Here is a 19,619-nt window from a genome sequence, read left to right on the forward strand (position 1 = left end):
AAGCTCCATATTCCATTGTTTGTCCCTCCCTACACATCAGAATTTGATATCTTTTGTTTTTCAAGAGAACCAATGCAACAATTTTATTTACTTTTCGATAAATTTAAATCCTTGAGGGGTACAACATTGCAAGGATTCTATGTGCAGTGGCCTTCGCAGGAAGGCTGCTTCATGGTTTGGCAAGAACCCTGCCACTGTTCACAGGGCATGAGTTATCTTTTTCCAGATCCCTCTGGTTTGGTTTGGTTTGTCAGCAGGAGTCACTGTGTTGTGCTTTATGCTCATAAGCACATCTCTTGCCCAAGTAGAATTCAGTTTCATGTCAGGCATAAACAAACACCTTCAATTTTAGAAAGAGTTCTCTCTCTGGTTCTGGAGACACTGCCAACAAAAAGAGCCCTGGACCACAGCCTCCCTGACGTAGTTACCACTTCAGAAGTGCTGTTCCCAGCGGGCTTCCACAGGCTCCAAGATGATGGACAGAGTAGACTGGATCTCTTTTGATAGCATGAGAATCTCTCTATAATTAGAGAAGGACAAAGTACTTTTTCAATACAATTGATCCCTAAATAAACTGTGTTGATTGCTGAATCTAAGACGTAGTGTAGCCCTAAATCTTACTCAGATTCCTTAAAACTAGCTTTGATTTGTAGGAGGTTGATATCATATTATTTTGTTGTTACTATTTATTATTTTGTGATGAAAAATTAACACTACAAAAAAGTAATAGTTCCACTAATAATTCTGCCAGAGAAAAATAACTTCACTTCTCCATATTATAGTTTGAAAGAGCATATCATTTTACATTGGCATTGCCTCAAAATTCATAATTAATCCCAAAATGATGTAAGTAAAAGTTCTGCAGGTCAGTAAAGAGGAAAAGAGAAATGATTTTCATAAAGTATTAAGATTGCTCAAGGTATGGCCCAAAGCCATGCCCCCTTGGGCTTTGTAGGATCATTTTCTCAGGCAAAGTAGAGTTAGGATTGGAGAGAACTCAAATGGGACAAAAAGCACATGGGGTAATAGTAGGACATGGGAGTTATGATTGAGGAGGCCTCCTGCCCCTTGAGTCAGTAATAACAATATTTAGCACTCCTGGGGTGCTTTTGAACCCTTGGAAGCCCTTCAAAGCCCCACCATAGGCCCAGGGCACCGAGTGCCTGAGGAAGGTTATTGCTACAAGCATCATGTAACCTGATGTCCTTCACGCTGATGTCCACATTGGGGGGAGGAAGAAACCAATACTGAGCGCCACATGTTACAGTCACACCCTCCTCACTGAACTCCTCACTGTGCCTGTTCCTGTATGTGCACAGCAGGGCAGCCAGAGTGACTCTTTGCAGACCCAGTCTGATTGTGTCACACCTCTGCTTAAACATTCAGGCCTCCCGTCAGTCTTAGAACAAAGACCAAATCCTAATATGGTCTTCAGGATTTGGTATTGACTCTTGCCCACTTCACCGTCATCTTCCACTTTTTGCTCCTGCACACTGGTCTCTTGTAAGCTCCTCAAGCATTCCACGAGGGCACTTTCATGCCACAGAGCTCTGTCCAGGCTGTTCCCTGCCTCCCACCCCCACCCACCCTTTGCCTTGGCTTTTGGCTCACACTAGTACTTGAGATCTCAACTTAAAAGTCTGTTCCTCAATAAACTTCCTGCCCCAGACTAGTTTACCTCTCCCAGAACCAAGTATCTTTCCCTCAAGAATTTATCACATGTGCGATTATGCAGTCATGTGTGTGATTATTTGAGTAACGTCTTTTTCCTCCTCTTAAGCTGTGATCTCCATAAGGGCAAGGCCCATGTATGTTTTGCTTACCTTGTTTTTTCCTAATGCCTGGCAGAGGTACATCATAGACTCTTAATGAATGCTTGATGCATGAACAAATGGTAGAGTGCTACCCCATCCCTGATAAATGTAATATTTGGGTTCACTCCCCAACATTCCAGCACAAGGCATAATGAGCATACAAACTTCTATCCAAAATCCAGTAAAGGTTTGTTCACACCTTAGTCTCTGGAATTTAAGAGTATATTATTGATTACTTCAATTCGTGCTTCTCCATCCTTCAGAAGAAAGAAAATCATCATAGACTCATGGTACTAAATGGGATTCAGTTATTTTGACCGGGCATTTTAAACATTAGGCAAATGTTGAACAGTCTAGTTAAGATAACTGAGCTTCCTGGGGCACCTGGGTGGCTCAGTCATTAAGTGTCTGCCTTCGGCTCAGGTCGTGGTCCCAGGGTCCTGGGATCGAGCCCCGCATCGGGCTCCCTGCTCCACAGGAAGCCTGCTTCTCCCTCTCCCACTCCCCCTGCTTGTGTTCCCTCTCTCGCTGTGTCTCTCTGTCAAATAAATAAATCTTTAAAAAAAAAAAAAAAGATAACTGAGCTTCCTAATTTTTTTCTACTGTTAGAGATCCTCTTCATGCCCCAGAAGTCTAGTGGAATACCACTTGAATCTTTATTCACCCTAATAGACAAAGAAATATCTCCTTGCTTTTCATGTACTATCCCTTCGAATGATTGTCTAGGAAATGAAGATCAACCATGTGTAGCTCTGGTGCATTCCTCATTCTTCAGAGCTCTCTGTGTAGCTGATGGATACCAAGTTCCCTCTTCCCTGAAATAAATTTTTTTTTAAAGATTTTATTTATTTGAGAGAGAGAATGAGATAGAGAGAGCATGAGAGGGGGGAGGGTCAGAGGGAGAAGCAGACTCCCTGCTGAGCAGGGAGCCTGACGCCGGACTCGATCCCGGGACTCCAGGATCATGACCTGAGCTGAAGGCAGTCGCCCAACCAACTGAGCCACCCAGGTGCCCCCTCTTCCCTGAAATAAACCACTCCCATTTCTAGCTAATTTATCTAGAGTGGTTTTTCTTCTCAACTGCTGTGGAGCTGTCAAGGAAAAGAAAACGTTGTTTGAAAAGAATAGCAACAGGGGCACCTGGGTGGCTCAGCCGTTAAGCGTCTGCCTTCGGCTCAGGTCATGATCCCAGGGTCCTGGGATCGAGCCCCACATCGGGCTCTCTGCTCGGCGGGAAGCCTGCTTCTCCCTCTCCCACTCCCCCTGCTTGTGTTCCTTCTCTCGCTGTGTCTCTCTCTGTCAAATAAATAAAATCTTTAAAAAAAAAAAAGAAAAGAAAAGAATAGCAAGAATAAACCAGCTCTGCCAGGGATTAGATACATTATAAGACTGTGATAACTGTGACAGGTGCCAGGACTTCTGTGTCAGTAGCTGTGGTCCTCTGGGCACCAGACTAACTAGCAAGAATGGGAAATCCATAATGTAAATCCTGCACAGTGCCTGTTCAAGGCTATAATCCACTGTGGCTCCTGAGAAGTAGTTCTTCACTTGACCCACTTGAGGCTGCTTCTAGGCCAAGGCCCCCATTTAAGGATCACAACCACAGTTTGAGGGGGCCTGGTTTCCCCTGACTTCTGTGGCCTCTCTCCTCTTCTGGCCACTACCTCTTTCATTCCCTGAGCCAAAGCCTTCATTTCTTCTCTTCCCTCACATTATCTGTGGTTGGCCTATTATTGGGAAGACTCTCAATCGGCCTATCAGTGCTGAGCCCCAGTTACTAGCAACTGACATCACCATGTCAGTCCTCAAGGGCTGGTGGGGCTCATTCTTCATCAAACCCAATTGTCTAATCTTCACTCCAAGGAACGAAGAGAAATGTTGCCTCTCAGCCCTGGAGAAAGTTGCCCTCACACCCAGAATGGACCAAGCAGCTCTTTACCACCCAGAAAGAAAAAAAACAATAAAATTTGAGTATTTGTTTAAGGATAAAGTTTATATCCTGCTTTTCAGACCATAATCCATTTAATACTCATAAATATCTCTAACATATCCACACACACAAAAAAGGTGATCACATTCATTATTTTTAAGAACTCCCCATAGAAAGAACACTTGTTATTTGTATTTTGTTTAATGCTGAATTTATTAAAACCTACAAGTTTAATAAACAAAACTTTGAAAATCAAATTTTCTCATACATTTGAGCATTGATTATTTACTTAAATTACCTCATTTAAGGTACAATGAAATTTTAGCATAACTAATTTCTGAACAGTTCAAACATAAACATGACTACAAAAGCCTTAAAACTGTTTTAAAATATCAACCCAACTTATTTCCTAAGCATTTCTATACTTCTTATGCCTTGTCAAGTTTGTACAAAACGCAGTATTACTTATTTCGATACCTTCCAAGTATTATTCAATATTCCAGGCCAAAAGAAAAGATTGGCAGAATCACTCAGTGTCCAGCTGGGAAAACCAAACCCACTCGGGATATTTCAGACATCGGAAATTTAACACAGAGATTGGCAGCAGCATGAGCACACCATTACCCTCAAGCCACTGGAAGAGCAAGAGGAGAGTGGTGTTACCAGGGTGCACAAACATTGCGTGTGCAAGGCTGCCGAGCACTGCTGCTGCCACCACTGCCTGGCAGGAAATTCCAAGTCCATTCTCCCACCAACACACAGAGCCCACCCCATCAGTGCTAGAGCTGAACCCAGCGGTGTTCTTCACCCTCTCTCCTCACAGTCAGTAACAAGCATACATCCATATCCAGTATTGGTAAGGAAATGCAGCCAAGAGGAGAAATAGAAAGCCCAAATGTATTACTGTTCTCCTATTTATAACTATCAACACAAAATTAAACATGCATGATTGTATTCACTCTTCTACTATAACTTCCTTTTGTTCACTTTATATTAACTGTTCTCGTTTACAAATCTCACTTTTTACAAATTCAACAATTCCAACTAACTGTAATTACCATTTTCTTTGTGATACTCGTACTGCCAAAGTACCCCTCTAGGTCAGCCTCTGTGTTCTTTCAGCACAGCTCCTCAAGTCCTGGAAATTATTCTTATTTTGCTCCAGATCAATCCTGAGGATTTTGCAGGCCAACACAAGGAATCAGCTACCCTCTAGGGGTCCTGGATCCTCAGAGAGATCAATTCTGGACAGAAAAGTTGCGTAAGACAGTGAGTGTCGGAAAAGTACCCCCACTACTATTCTCCATCATTAGCACCAGAGGGAAGTGTCTTAAAGACTTGTACTTGCAATAATGCTCAAATCGAGCATATCATACTGTTGTAACCTCTTTTTCTTAGAGTATGAGATTTCATTCACCACCAAAACTGTTTTTTCTTTTCTACTCTTTGTTTCTTCAAGGCAGCTGAGGCTGGGAGAGCTTATGTAATGTGTCCAGGATGAGGACATCAGTAACAGCAGATGCTATTTCAAACCTGGTCTAATCCCAAAGCTCATATTCTCTCCATTACACAGTACTTTGTGAAATGGAAGCTACAGTTCTGGTCATTTATTAATTTACTCTATGAATTGGTCCTCCCTTGTAGCTTAGAACTTGTCTTTCCTTCTCCATCCTCTGTCATGTGGTTATAGGGTGATCTAAGTATGTCTTGTCCATTCTGGACATTCTGGTAATGATCAAGGGAAGAAAAACTCCTGTAATTGCATCAAAGTGAGAAAGAATTATTTTAAGAATTATTTTTATGCCTTCAAGAACTATTCTTTCAAGGCAATCATATTACCTTACATTTCAAGGTCAAGGTCAGCATAAAGAGTAAAGTACAACAAAAGAAATTCTCTGAACAATGCAAGCCAGCAGAGCTACAGTAAATGAGAATTCCAATCTTGCTGAGCTCTAAATTTAAGAATAAAAGATTTGCTCTTTCCTCACAGAATTGGCATGAGGATCAAATAAGAGCCAATTTAAAGTATTTGTCATAGAGCAAATGCTCAAAAATGTTGATCATTCATAGTATTACTTCTTTCTGAAACAGCCAGTTCTATGGATCACCTACCATGTGTATTCTGATGCAAACTGGGGGTTAGTGTAAACAAACAATCCTGCCTGTCAAACAATAAAAATAATTTTTTGAAGATTAATTTTATTGATAAAAATGTTGATAAAAGTCACAAGGTGCTGTTTTGAGTTAGAGGAAGAAGATGGGCTGGCAGAGGATGGGGTAAGTCAGCTCAGAGAAATGGGATATACACATGGCATGCTTCAGTGGAGAGCTTCTACCCATCTTTCACAACCTGAGAAAACTAAATGAGTCCAAAAGTAACTGAGTTCAGAACTATGATCGAGTAAGGTGAACTAAATATACATCTTATTAAGTTGAATGGTCTAAGTATTTAAGATGACTTGTCTTCATCAAGAAATCAAAGGGCTATCTGTTTTTAGCATATAAAAAAAGACTTTACCTCACCCCAATCCTACTTCTTCCAAATACAGCACATTTATTTACTGTGGTTTCTTCATTCAGAGTGATTATATCCCCAAATTGGGATCTACTGAAGTCTTCAATGGCCTTCCATCTGTGGGGTTGGCAAATCAAATAAATTGCAATCAGCTCAGTAGGATGTGGTAATGCCATAGTAGAGAAAATTGAACAGTCCCTGCTCCACATAATTATAAAAATCTACTTAAAAAAAAAATACTGTCCTTTTTCCATTGGATATCTTTTCCTGCTTTGTCAAAGATTAGTTGACCATAGAGTTGAGGGTCCATTTCTGGGTTCTCTATTCTGTTCCATTGATCTATTTGTCTGTTTTTGTGCCAGTACCATACTGTCTTGATGATCACAGCTTTGTAATATAGTTTGAAGTCTGGCATTGTGATGCCACCACCTTTGGTTTTCTTTTTCAACATTTTTCTGACTATTCGGGGTCTTTTCCAGTTCCATACAAATTATAGGATTATTTGTTCAAGCTCTGTGAAAAATGTCGATGGTATTTTGATAGGGATTGCATTGAATGTGTAGATTTCTCTGGGTAGAATAGATATTTTCACAATATTTATTCTTTCAATCCATGAGCATGAAATGTTTTTCTATCTCTTTGTGTCTTCCTCAATTTCCTTCATAAGTGTTCTATAGTTTTTAAGAGTACAGATCCTTTACCATTTTTGGCTAGGTTTATTCCTAGGTATCTTATGGGTTTTGGTGCAATGTAAATGGGATCGATTCCTTAATTTCTCTTTCTTCTGTCTCATTGTTAGTGTATAGAAATTCAACTGATTTCTATGCATTCATTTTGCATCTTGCCATATTGCTGAATTCCTATATGAGTTCTAGCAATTTAGGGGTGGAGTCTTGTGGGTTTTCCACATAAAGTATCATGTCATCTGTGAAGAGTGAGAGTTTGACTAATATTCGACAAAGCAGGAAAGAATATCCAATGGGAAAAGGACAGTTTCTTCAATAAATGGTGCTGGGAAAATTGGACAGCCATATGTAGAAGAATGAAACTGGGCCATTTTCTTATGCTATACACAAAGATAAACTCAAAATGGATGAAAGACCTCAATGTGAGACAGGAATCCATCAAAATCCTGGAGAACACAGCCAGCAACCTCTTCGATGTTGGCCGCAGCAACTTCTTGCTAGACACATCTCCAAAGGCAAGGGAAACAAAGGCAAAAATGAACTATTGGGACTTCATCAAGATAAAAAGCTTCTGCACAGCAAAGGAAACAGTCAACAAAACTAAAAGGAAACCTACAGAATGGGAGGATATTTGCACATGACATTGCAGATAAAGGGCTAGTATCCAAGATCTATAAAGAACTTCTCAAACTCAACACGCAAAAAACAAATAATCCTGTCAAGAAATGGGTAAAAGACACGAACACAGATTTCTCCAAGTAAGACATACAAATGGCCAACAGACACATGAAAAAATGCTCCACATCACTTGGCATCAGGGAGATACAAATCTAAACCACAATGACATACCACCTCACACCAGTCAGAATGGCCAAAATTAACAAGTCAGGAAATGACAGATGTTGGCGAGGATGCAGAGAAAGGGGAACCCTCCTACACTGTTGGTGGGAATGCAAGCTGGTGCAGCCACTCTGGGAAACAGTATGGAGGTTCCTCAAGAAGTTAAAAATAGAGCTACCCGACGATCCAGCAATTGTACTACTAGGTATTTACCCCAAAGATACAAATGTAGTGATCCGAAGGGGCACCTGCACCCCAATGTTCATAGCAGCAATGTCCACAATAGCCAAACTGTGGAAAGAGCCAGGTAGTATCTTTATAATCGTTATTCTGAACTCTAGTTCTGACATCTTACTTATAGCCATACTGTTTAGGTCCCTGACAGTCAGTACTGCCTCTTGTTCTCTTTTTTGAGGTGAGTTTTTCAGTCTTGTCATTCTTGCAGAAAGTGGTTGCTTTTCTATTTGTAGAATTGCAGCAATTCTTTTTTTTAGATCTCCGGTTGAGTTCACAAGTGTTCAGAGTGATTTTATAGCTATCTAGCTAAATTCGTGGGACCAGACAAAACTAAGGTCTCCTACTCCTCCACCATCTTGGACTCTTCTGGTATAGGAATTTTTTAAATTTCATTAAAGAATACTATGAACGATATGACATTAAATCATTAGGATGTAATAGACAATTTTCTAGAAAAATATAAAAAACCAAACTTGACTCAAGGAGAATAAAAAACCTGAAAAGATCTTTACGCATTTAAAAACAAGTTGAATCAGTAATTTAAAAAAAATCAGGGATACCTGGGTGGCTCAGTTGGTTGAGCGTCTGCCTTCGGCTCAGGTCATGATCCCAGGGTCCTGGGATTGAGTCCCACTTTGGGCTCCCTGCTCAGCAGGGAGCCTGCTTCTCCCTCTGCCTGCTGCTCCCCCTGCTTGTGCTCTCTCTCTCTGACAAATAAATACATAAAATCTTAAAAAAAAAAAAATAAATCAACTCCTGAAAATAACAATCCTTCAAAATAGCAGAGCTACTTTGGATGTTAGTTTGGTGGTTACTTACAAAGCTATAAACATACTCATATGATCCAGCAGTCATGCTTCTTGGTATTTACCCAAAGGAGCTGAAAACTTTTAGCTACACAAAAATATGTTCATGGCTGTTTATAGTGGTTTTATTTATTATTACCAAAACTTGGAGGCAATTATTAAAACTTGGTAGGCAAATGGATAAATAAAATGGTGCATCCAGATATGAAAAGTCATGGAAAAAATTTAAATGCATATTACTAACGAAAGAAGCCAATCTGAAAAGGCTACATACTGTACAATTCCAACCATATGACATTCTGGAAAGGGCAAAACTAAGGAGACAGTAAAAATATCAGTGATTGCCAGGGGCCAGGGATAGGAGGTGTTGAACAGGCAGATCACAGAGGATTTTTAGAGCAGTGAAACTGTTCTGTATAATACTATAATGGTGCATACATGTTATCATACATTTATCAAAACCCATAAAGAAATGTAGGACAACACAAGTGAATCCTAATGTAAACTATGGCCTTTGGGTGATAATGATGTGCTCATGTAGGTTCATCACTTGTAACAAATGTACCATTCTGATGTGGGATGTTGATAGTTGTGGGGGGGTGCTAGGGGTTTCCAGGGAGAGACAATAGGGGAACTTTCTGTTCTTTCTGCTCAATTTTGCGGTCAACCTAAAACTGCTCTTAAAAAAAAAAATAGTCTATTTAAAATGAAAGGAAAAAAGCAACAGTCTTTGATGGTTTCACAATTGTTTCATCAAACTTTTGAAGAGAGGTAACAAAAATTTAAATAAAACATTAGCAAACTAAATCCAGCAATGTATTGAAACTTAAACACACACACACACACACACACACACACACACGTAAGGCTTATTCCCAGAGTGAAACAATGGTTTAACTACAGAAAATCTATCAATGTAGGAGACAGCCTAATAAAGAAAAATAAATAATTTAAAAAGAGAAAATATATAAATATTTCAATAGATCTAAAAAAACTCATTTAACAACTTCAAAGCCCATTAATGATCAGAAAATAAACTGTTAGCAAAGTAGGAATAGAAGAGAAACTCATGGGTCACCTGGGTGACTCAGTCGTTAAGCGTCTGCCTTCAGCTCAGGTCATGATCCCAGGATCCTGGGATCGAGCCCCGCATCGGGCTTCCCGCTCAGTGGGAAGCCTGCTTCTCCCTCTCCCACTCCCCCTGCTTGTGTTCCCTCTCTTGCTCTGTCTCTCTGTGTCAAACAAATAAATTAAAAATCTTAAAAAAAAAAGAAGAGAAACTCATGACCCCACAAAAGATGTCCTCTAAAAAATAATAGCAAACATTATACTTAAGAATGAAATATTAGAAGCATTTCCTCACAATCAAGAAAAACTCAAGGATTTTCCAATATTATCACTTCTATTTCACGCAAGGTTTTAGCCAACACAAGAAGCCCAGAGGTGAATATAAAATGTATAAGGAATGGAAAGGAAGAAACAACCTTGCCATTAATTGTAGACAATATATTGTTTATGTATGTATCTGTCTTCTCTTTCTAGATAACAAATTACCACAAATTTAGCAGCTTCAAACAGCACACATTTATTATCTCACAGTTCTGTCGGTCAGAACTCTGTTCTCTGCTCAGGATGGAAGGAGGCAGAAATCAAAGTGGGGCTCTGCTTCTGTTCTCAGCTGGATCACAGGGTCCTTTTTCAAGCTCACATGGTTGTTGGCAGGATTCAGTTCCTTGTAATTGTAGGACTGAGGTTTCTGTTTCCTTGATGGCTGTCATCTGAAAGCTGCTCTCAGCTCCCTGAAGCTGGCCACATTCCCTTGCTACATGGTTCCCACTGTGACAGCATACTTATTTAAAGCCACCAGGAGGATCTCTCCTTTCTGTGGACTATGTCTGAGTCTTACATGATATAACGTAATAATGGGAGTGACTATCCCATCACCTTTGTCACACAAAATAACCCAACCAAGGGAGTGACCATTCTATCATATTCTCAGGTCCTGCCCACACTCAGGGGAGGGGATTAGATGGGGTGTGTACACCAGAAGGTAAAAATCTTGGGGGCCTTCTTAGAGTTTTGCCTACCACAACATGGTAAATCCAAGAGATTTTTTAAAACTATTATAAGAAATGTGACAGTTTAACAGGTTGCTAAATACACAATCAACAGACAAAAAGCCAAAGTATTTAGACCAGAATCAACTAATAAAAATGTAATAGAAAACAAGATTTCAGTATTAATACAAAATAAAACCACCAGGTACCTAACTAGGAAAAAACAAAACAAAACTAAAAACAAAAGCAGTTCAAGATCTAGGGAAGACTCTCAAACTATAATGAAGGACTTGAGAGGAAACCTGAGCATGTGGCCCTATTTACCACAATCACAAATGGTTAAAGTTAATATCTTAAATAAGTCAGTTCTCTCCAAATTAATAAATGCAGTGCAATTTAAACAAAACCCCAACAGACTTATTTTCATTGAACTTGTCAAGTTCATCCTCAAAGTAACAGTGAGGAATAGAAAAATGACAGCTAAGAAAAAACTGAGGAAGGAGAAGGAGACTCATGTTTCTGGATAATGTGACTGACTATGAAGCTAGAAACTCTAAAATAATGAGTGCCAAGTATTGGCCCAGACAAACGGAGCAAGAACACATCTAGATGCAGGTCCTCACACATATGAAAACGCCATTTATGACAGAGGTGGCATTACAATTTAGACCATTAAATGATACTGGGACAACTGGCTATTGATTTGGGAAGAAAATCACTTTCACACGCATATTCAAAATTATGTATAATGGAGACTCAATAGGGAAAACAACATCTTAATATCTTTATAAGAAAATAAGAGATAATTTTTATGACATTGAGATAATTTTTATGACATTTCCTGAATAGGATATAAAAGCATAAACCATGAAAGAAAATTTTGATTACATTGAAATGTAAAACATGGGACACCTGGGTGGCTCAATCAGCTAAGTGTCTGCCTTCGGCTCAGGTCATGATCTCAGGGGCCTGGGATTGAGCCCCGCATCGGGCTCCCTGCTCAGCGGGGAGTCTGCTTCTCCCTCTCCCTCTGCTGCTCCCCCTGTTTGTGCTCTCTTTCTCTCTGACAAATAAATAAATAAAATCTTTTTTAAAAATAAAATGTGGGGCGCCTGGGTGGCTCAGTTGGTTGAGTGACTGCCTTCGGCTCAGGTCATGATCCTGGAGTCCCTGGATCGAGTCCCGCATCGGGCTCCCTGCTTGGCGAGGAGCCTGCTTCTCCCTCTAACCCTCCCCCCTCTCATGTACTCCTTCTCTCTCTCATTCTCGCTCTCTCAAATAAATAAATAAATCTTTAAAAAAAATAAAAAATAAAAAAATAAAATAAAATGTAAAACATATGTAGAACAAAAGTCAATACACATAAAGTGAAAAAAAACAATGCACAGACTGAGAGAAGATATGTTATAGGCATATAATTGACTACATCAACAGGGTCCCCCACTCTCTTGCTTCCATTGGGTTTATCAGTGAAGAGCTCAATAGACTGGAGGCAGGCAAACGTTACAAAGCCAGAGCATCTCCCAGTATCCATGGATGTCCCCATAACTGTGACTGTCAACCAAAGACCACAGCTCCTGAAAGAGCCCTCTCCACATAGCCTCACTGTCTCCAGGTTCCTTCTCTGTCCCGTCAGCCTAGGGGTACAATACCCCCCATATTAAGAGCCCTTATGGTTTCCCTAAGTCCTGCCCACACTTTTACTATACTCGCTTCTAATTGCTCAACTTAAGTTTGCCATCTGCTCTCTTCCTGGACACTGACTGGTATACCTAGTACAAATTCTGCTTCTTTTTTTTAAAAAAGATTTTATTTATTTGACAGAGACACAGCGAGGGAGGGAACACAAGCAGGGGAAGTGGGAGAGGGAGAAGCAGGCTTCCCGAGGAGCAGGGAGCCCGATGCGGGGCTTGATCCCAGGACCCTGGGATCATGACCTGAGCTGAAGGCAGACGCTTAACAACTGAGCCACCCAGGGCCCCACAAATTCTGTTTATAACCTATTAGGCAAGTTACTTAACCTGTCTGACTCCAATTACTTCATCTATAAATGGTCCTACCATGGGAATTAATTCAAATGATCTACATAAACTCCTCAGTGCAGTTTTCAGCATGATGAGCAGTCAATAAATTGTTACTATTATTATCATGATGATGGTAGTTATTATTATTGTTTCTAGTATTTCTTCTTTGCCACCTAGTGATCTGAGTATCAACTAAGCATAGCTGGGCAAAAACACCAAAGTTGAACCTACACAGAAGAGCTAAAACATAATTTGCTATCAGGCTTAGAGAACGTCTCAGGATTTTCCTAAAGTCACTGTTGTACTAGTAAATGGGACTCACTCTTTATCAAGTGGAATTACAGAGAGCTGTCTTCTGTCCACCTACGATGAATGGGCCAGTCCAGTTCATCTCCCGCCTTCATTATCTGCAAGACCAGTCAGTACCAATCACTCACATTCCACAGACACCTGCAGGTACGTCAGCCCAGCAGTCAGGGATGCTCTTGGAAATGCAGGTCTCCACAAACAGCAGCCAACGCAAACCAGTGGTGGAGGCTGGCCAGCGCCCACTCCTGCACCTGTGTGCACCTGTCCCAGCTATAGACCTCATGGGTCAGTTCTGCCAATCAGTTACCATGAAGGTCCTCACATACCTAAAGACATTCATGACCAGGGAGATGGTCTCCATTTCAATTCAATTTTATATACATATTTGAAAAATACTACAAGTTACAACACAGAATAAATGCTTTAATTGGTATGACATACTGAACTATTTAAAGAAAATTATGCAATGGGAAATGTGGGAAAACAGCATACTTAACACTTGGTTACCTGTCTCATGGAGGAGGATAGGGAGTTTTAAACTATAGGTATTTGTAAATCATGTATATCTGTTTCATTTTATTTTTATAGGATATTTATTCTCTCCCCCCCCCATTATATTTGCATAGGGTCTAAGACCTGTTAAGAGTGTTAGAGCCATAGAACATGTGAGGGATAAGGAAGGGGACCTTTCTAGGGTGATGGACACGATCTGTAATCTGATCAGGATGCTGGCTACATGGATCTCTACGTTTGTCAAAACTCATGGACCTACACACTTAAGATCTGGGCATTTCTCTGTCGGTATTAACTCAGTTTTAATTGACATTACAGGAACATGTAGAGGAATAAAAAAGTTAAAACACGAACTCTAAAAGGTTACACTTGAAGGTATATCCCACCAGTTTCTTTATGATGGAATAAAATCTTGAAGTTTGATAAATAGTCGAAGGTGAGAGGAGTGACTCAGAGACCTCAGAGTGGTAAAGGGAGTCAACTGAAGATTAGGCCTTTGCTGGGAGTATACCGCCCACATAATTACAGGGTCAACGCCTCAATTATCTGTGCTCATTCAGAGTGGAGTTGACCCGATGACACCCTATGCTTTCTGGAAAAGGCTTCAACCCCTAAAGGATCCCAATTTTTCATGAACATGTGCTCAAAAGCCTCTAGGGTTACCCCTGAGGGCCCAAACACAATTCTATCTATTCCTAGGTGGCTGGACAGGAAAACTATAAATTATTGACTGACAGATCCTCAAGGTTCTTAAACATTTGAATCAACAATTTGGATGAGGGCATAGAAGATGCATTTACCAAATGTTCAGAAGCCACACACAGGGGTGAGACCAGTAAGATGAGCCACAGGCTCACAATTCACATCACCTAAACAGGAGCATTGATTGGGCCCAAGCCAAAAAGTTAAACTAGAATAAATTAAAAAGTAAACTGCCATTAGGTCCAGAAGCCAATTGCCAAATCCAGGGTGGGAGTGGGGAACCTGATTTGACAGAAGAAAGCCCTGTGGTTTTCACTGATCACACGTGCAGTTCTATGTCAATGGTGGGTACAGTTGGTGAAAAATTGAACACATTGACAGGTCTACTAAACTCAACGTTGATTATCTCCTTTGGTTTACAGGTGCTGCATTTTAAGAATGACATTGACAAACTGGAGTGTCCTCCAGAGAGGGGGATCAGGTAGAAGTAGACACCTCATTTTACCACAAACGTTCTAGGAAATGCATTGTTTAGGCTGAAAAGGAGTAAAGAGTACAGGGTAGGTGACCAACCATCTTGGTTTGCCCGGGGCTGAGGGGGTTTTCAGACACAGAACTTTCAGGTTTAAAACCTGTGCAGACTCTCTGCCTGGCTTGCAGATGGCCACCTTCTCACTGTGTCTTCACATGGTGGAGAGAAGGAGCATGCTCTGGTCTGTCTTCTGCTTATAAAGATACCATTCCATCATGGAGAATAGTGTCACCCTCATAACCTCATCTAAACCTGATTATCTCCCAAAAGCTCCACCTCCAAATATCATCACATTGGGGATTAAGGCTTCAACGTATAATTGGGGGTTAGGGGAGAGACAGAAGCGTCAGTCCATAACAGAGAGATACAAGCTATGGGAGCCAGGGTCATGAACCTCGAGACCCAACTCCAGACACTGAAGGCAGAGGCCTTGGGACCAGAGTTGGAGGGGTCAAGTGTCGTGATGAGGCGTGGGGAGGTCAGACAGGCCCAGGGCAGAATCCCAGCTCCACCACTTGCTGACTGTGTTATTTGCGCTCGTTACTAAAACCCTCTAAGCCTCAGGATTTGTCATCTGCAAAATGACCTGTCTAGAGCATGGCATTGTTCCCAACCTAGAGTAAGTCCTCGGAGAAGGTGGTTAACACTTGTCACCATCACCATCACCATCACCATCATCAGTGCCAGGGAGCACTCTCTTGTACCCGCCCCCCGCAACGGCTTCTCTTCTTTCCCAGACCTCATGCTTCCTGAGGCAGGCAGAGCCCTCACAAGTATCAAAAACCTGACAGAGAGGCTCTGTCTAGTCAGAGGTTCGTTTTCTCACATAAGAGAGTCTGGAGTCCTGCAGCTGCTCAGGGACCTGCTCAGGGACCCCGTTCAAGAGGCACCTCCTTCTCGCTCCTGCTCCGGCTTCCTGGGTGCATATCGGCGCATAGCGTCTGCTCTGGCAGAGCGGCTGCTGTACCTCCAGGCCTGCCATCTGCATTCCAGAAAGAAGAAAAAGAAAGGGCTGAAGGGTAAAGGCCCGTAAGAACACCCTGGCTGAGCCAAACCCCGCCTTGTTTAAATTTTACTTTTTTAAAAATTTAAATTCAATTAATTAACATACAACATTTTATTGGTTTCAGAGGCAGAGGTCAGTGATTCATCAGCTGCATACAACACCCAGGGCTCATCACATCACGTGCCCTCCCCGATGTCCATCACCCAGCCACCCCATCCCCCTCCCCCCTCCCCTCCAGCAACCCTCAGTTTGTTTCCTGTGATGAAGAGTCTCTTATGGTTTGTCTCCCTCTCTGGTTTCGTCTTGTTTCATTTTTTCCTCTCTTCCCCTATGATCTTCTGTTTTGTTTCTTAAACTCCACATATGAATGAGATCATATGATAATTGTCTTTCTCTGATAAGCCAAAGCCATTCCCAGAAGCCATGTGTGGGAAGTCCTTGGATGTCATTGGCCAGCATCAGGTCCCACAGCTACCCCAGCTGCAAGGCCACCGGCGCGGTATTTGGTGGACACACAGCCACTCTGAACAACACTGGGGTTCAGTTAGTAAGGAAGAAAAGGAGAATGGATATTGGGTAGGCAGAGAGCAGTGTAACCCCCCGCCCCCGCCAGCTAGCTCCTTTGGGCTATACATTCGTCACCTTCCCACCTCACTTGTCCTTGGGAAATTGAAAAACCACCAGCCCTAATGGCACAGCCTGAGTGTGCAGCCCCAAACAGGAGGGCACGAGGACATCAAGAAGAGAGGGAGTGTGGGCCTAGTGCTGTGTTCTGGCAAGGAGCTCGGTGCCTCCCAAAGCAGAGGTGGTCACAGTTAACACTGGGCCCTGGGATTTTCCTTTAAGAAAAGTAGCAGTTGGACAGTTGGACATGGAAAAAGGATTAGGTAAGTCTTTTTTTTTCCTCAAGACTTTGGTGGTATTGGCATAGCAATTAAAAAGAATGTTCTACCAGGACCCTCTGTTCTAAAAACAAAAAACAAAATGATTGAAGAGTGGGCCAAGAGGAAGCAGCCTTGTGCAGAGTGGGTAATATTATATGGCTTGTATTGCGATTAAGAAATACAAAAGAAAATGCAAAAGAGCTAGTCCTGGTTAGATGATTCACAATTCTGACTCTCTTGCTCACTGCCTGCCCATGCCTGGAAGATGCCAATGGGTGTACCTACATTAACCAGGTTGCCTTTTGGCATCTCCCACGCAGGCACCCAGAGACAAGATGTATACAAAGGCGGTTCTCCATCATGCCAACTGCAACTTCCTGAACCACTGGTGTTTGATGTCTGATCCCTGGGCTGGTACCAGCAGCATCCGAGTCCCCTGGGAACTGGTCAGAAATGCAAAGGCTCAGGCCCATCCCAGGCCTACTGGGATTCTGAGACATACACAGGTTTGAGACCCACTAGCCTAAGTCATTGTCCAATAGCAGGGACGTATTCAATAAGAACAATCAGTCTATGGTTTTCTAACACATTTTGTAAGAAACTCATTAAAATCAGTAAGAAGTTAAATCAGGACTCTGAACTATCTAATCAATTCAGAGAGTTTAGGGTAGAGAAGAATGAAGGAAACCCTCCACAGACCTGTAATTAAATTTGTATTTCTTAATGTTTTTTTATTATTCTAATCACAGCATCTCTTTATATCTGTCTCGAAAGTTGTAGTAAGAAGTGATTTATTTACAAAAATTGCTCTCATTAGGGGCGCCTGGGTGGCTCAGTCGTTAAGCGTCTGCCTTCGGCTCAGGTCATGATCCCAGGGTCCTGGGATCGAGCCCCACATCTGGCTCCCTGCTCTGCGGGAAGCCTGCTTCTCCCTCTCCCTCTCCCCCTGCTTGTGTTCCTTCTCTCACTATCTCTCTCTGTCAAATAAATAAATAAAATCTTTAAAAAAAAAAAAAATTGCTCTCATTAGAGTTTTGGCACCAGGTATAGGGATAAAAATGTACTGAAAAGTTTTGCATATTCCTGTCATTGTTATAGCCTTACTTAGTGAGACAGGCCCCAATTTTAAGATCGTAACTATTATGGGCTGAATCGTGTCCCCCAAAATTCATGTTGAAGTCCTAACCCCTAGTACTTCTGACTATATTTGGACATAGGACCTTTAAGGAGGTAATGAGGTAAAATGAAGTCATTAGGGTAGGCCCTAATCCAGTATGACTGGTGTCCCTATAAAAAGAGGTGATTAAGACATAGACACACAGAGAGAGAGGACCACGTGGAGACACAGGGCAGCCATCTGCAAACCAAGGAGAGAGGCCTCAGATGAAACCAACCCTGCCAATACCTTAATCTCAGACTTCTAGCCTCCAGAACTGTGAGACAATGAACTTCTGCTGTTTAATCCACCCAGTCTGTAGTAGCTTGTGATGGCAGCACTAGCAGACGAAAATGACATACAAAAAGACTTAGGACTAAGTAGGGCCTTGCCTGATAATTACTGTTGTGGTAGACATTTGTTACTATTCCAGATATCCCCAGCTCGCCACCTCCTGGGGAACATAGTGTTATCGTACCTCTCCACCCCCTGAAGAAGTTAGGCACGGCCACGTGACATGCTTTGGCCAATGAAATGTGAGGGGAACTTTAACAGCCTGAGCACAACTCCCCCTTGCTCCTTTTCCCCCTCAGCCGCAGCAAGGAGCCCTGCCCCTGAAGAGGCTGTTCCCTCAGCTTGCTCCCTGGAACGAGGGATACAGGCATAGGCTCCAGCCAAACCTTAACGGACTTGTAGTGAGAGCAACAAAATAAACCTTTGCTGTTGTAAGTCCTGAGATTTAAGCCTCGTTCACTATTGCAGCATATCCTAGCCTATCCTGACTGCTACATCAATCTAAGACGTGCGGCATCTCATTTACCGAATCCCAAACATCCGATTGTCTCATTTAATTCAGATAATAGGCATAAAAATTAAACTGAATCTTTTTTTGGTTTGGATTTTTAAAAATCCAAAAATAGCTGAGAAATACACAAATAAAATGTAAATTAAATAAAAGAGAAATACTGAAAATAAGATAAAATATCAGGTAATAAGTCTATCTATGATAGCTGCATGCTGGTGAAAGAGAACGGGGCTTCTTGGAGAAGATGGGACAGTAGCACTGAGACTAGTCCAAAGAAAGGACAATCCAGCAAGCCTCTCTGCCTTGGGTAGGCACAGCTAAAGGAGAATATAACCACAGTGTTCCAAACTGGCTCTTCTTTCTGATTATCATCCAATTCAACCGAAACCCAGCACCTTACCCAGAGGAGACTGAAGCCAGTTAGGACGGCTGAGCTGAGCTAGAACTCTTTCCTCTTGCCTCTCAGACCAGAGCCCTTTGCACTCCTCTGTACTTGTTAGTTCTTTAAGAATCAAAAGATAGAATTTCATATCAGCCTACACTAGTACCTCCTTATCCTAAAGTCTGATATTTGTTATTTACCAGTGAAGAGAAAATCATTTTTACACTAGCATTTATTTCCAAAAAATAACGTTCATACAATCTTACCTTGTGCATTGTGCATTCTTTTCAGCCTACGTGTGTGGGAACTTCTGGGGCACCTCTAAGAACAAAATGCCTGTTTCTGGGCTTCAAGGTCTCCCACCTTTTTTCCTTTACCTGAGGGAGCCTCTGGCACCACGCCAGCCAGTTCACTGCTGTCC

At 41.7% G+C, this 19,619-nt stretch overlaps 1 protein-coding gene across 2 annotated transcripts in view; it reads left to right on the forward strand.

Annotated features, from left to right (window-relative positions):
• LOC118554676 (uncharacterized) overlaps positions 1 to 18,088 on the forward strand; it is a 55,392-nt gene extending 37,304 nt beyond the window's left edge. The window contains exons 5-8 of one of the 2 annotated variants that reach the window (XM_078069962.1): positions 8,160 to 8,200; positions 14,856 to 14,914; positions 15,703 to 15,994; positions 16,096 to 18,088. In XM_078069962.1, coding sequence (XP_077926088.1) covers positions 8,160 to 8,200; positions 14,856 to 14,914; positions 15,703 to 15,994; positions 16,096 to 16,111 — 408 coding nt within the window. In that variant the 3' untranslated portion in view covers positions 16,112 to 18,088. The remainder of the gene's footprint in view (positions 1 to 8,159; positions 8,201 to 14,855; positions 14,915 to 15,702; positions 15,995 to 16,095) is intronic. The other variant, XR_013446711.1, reaches the window with a different exon arrangement.
• The last annotated feature ends 1,531 nt before the right edge of the window (positions 18,089 to 19,619 follow it).

The sequence above is a fragment of the Halichoerus grypus genome, chromosome 1, assembly GCF_964656455.1.
Source record: "Halichoerus grypus chromosome 1, mHalGry1.hap1.1, whole genome shotgun sequence".
In the NCBI taxonomy this organism is placed as follows: Eukaryota; Metazoa; Chordata; class Mammalia; order Carnivora; family Phocidae; genus Halichoerus; species Halichoerus grypus.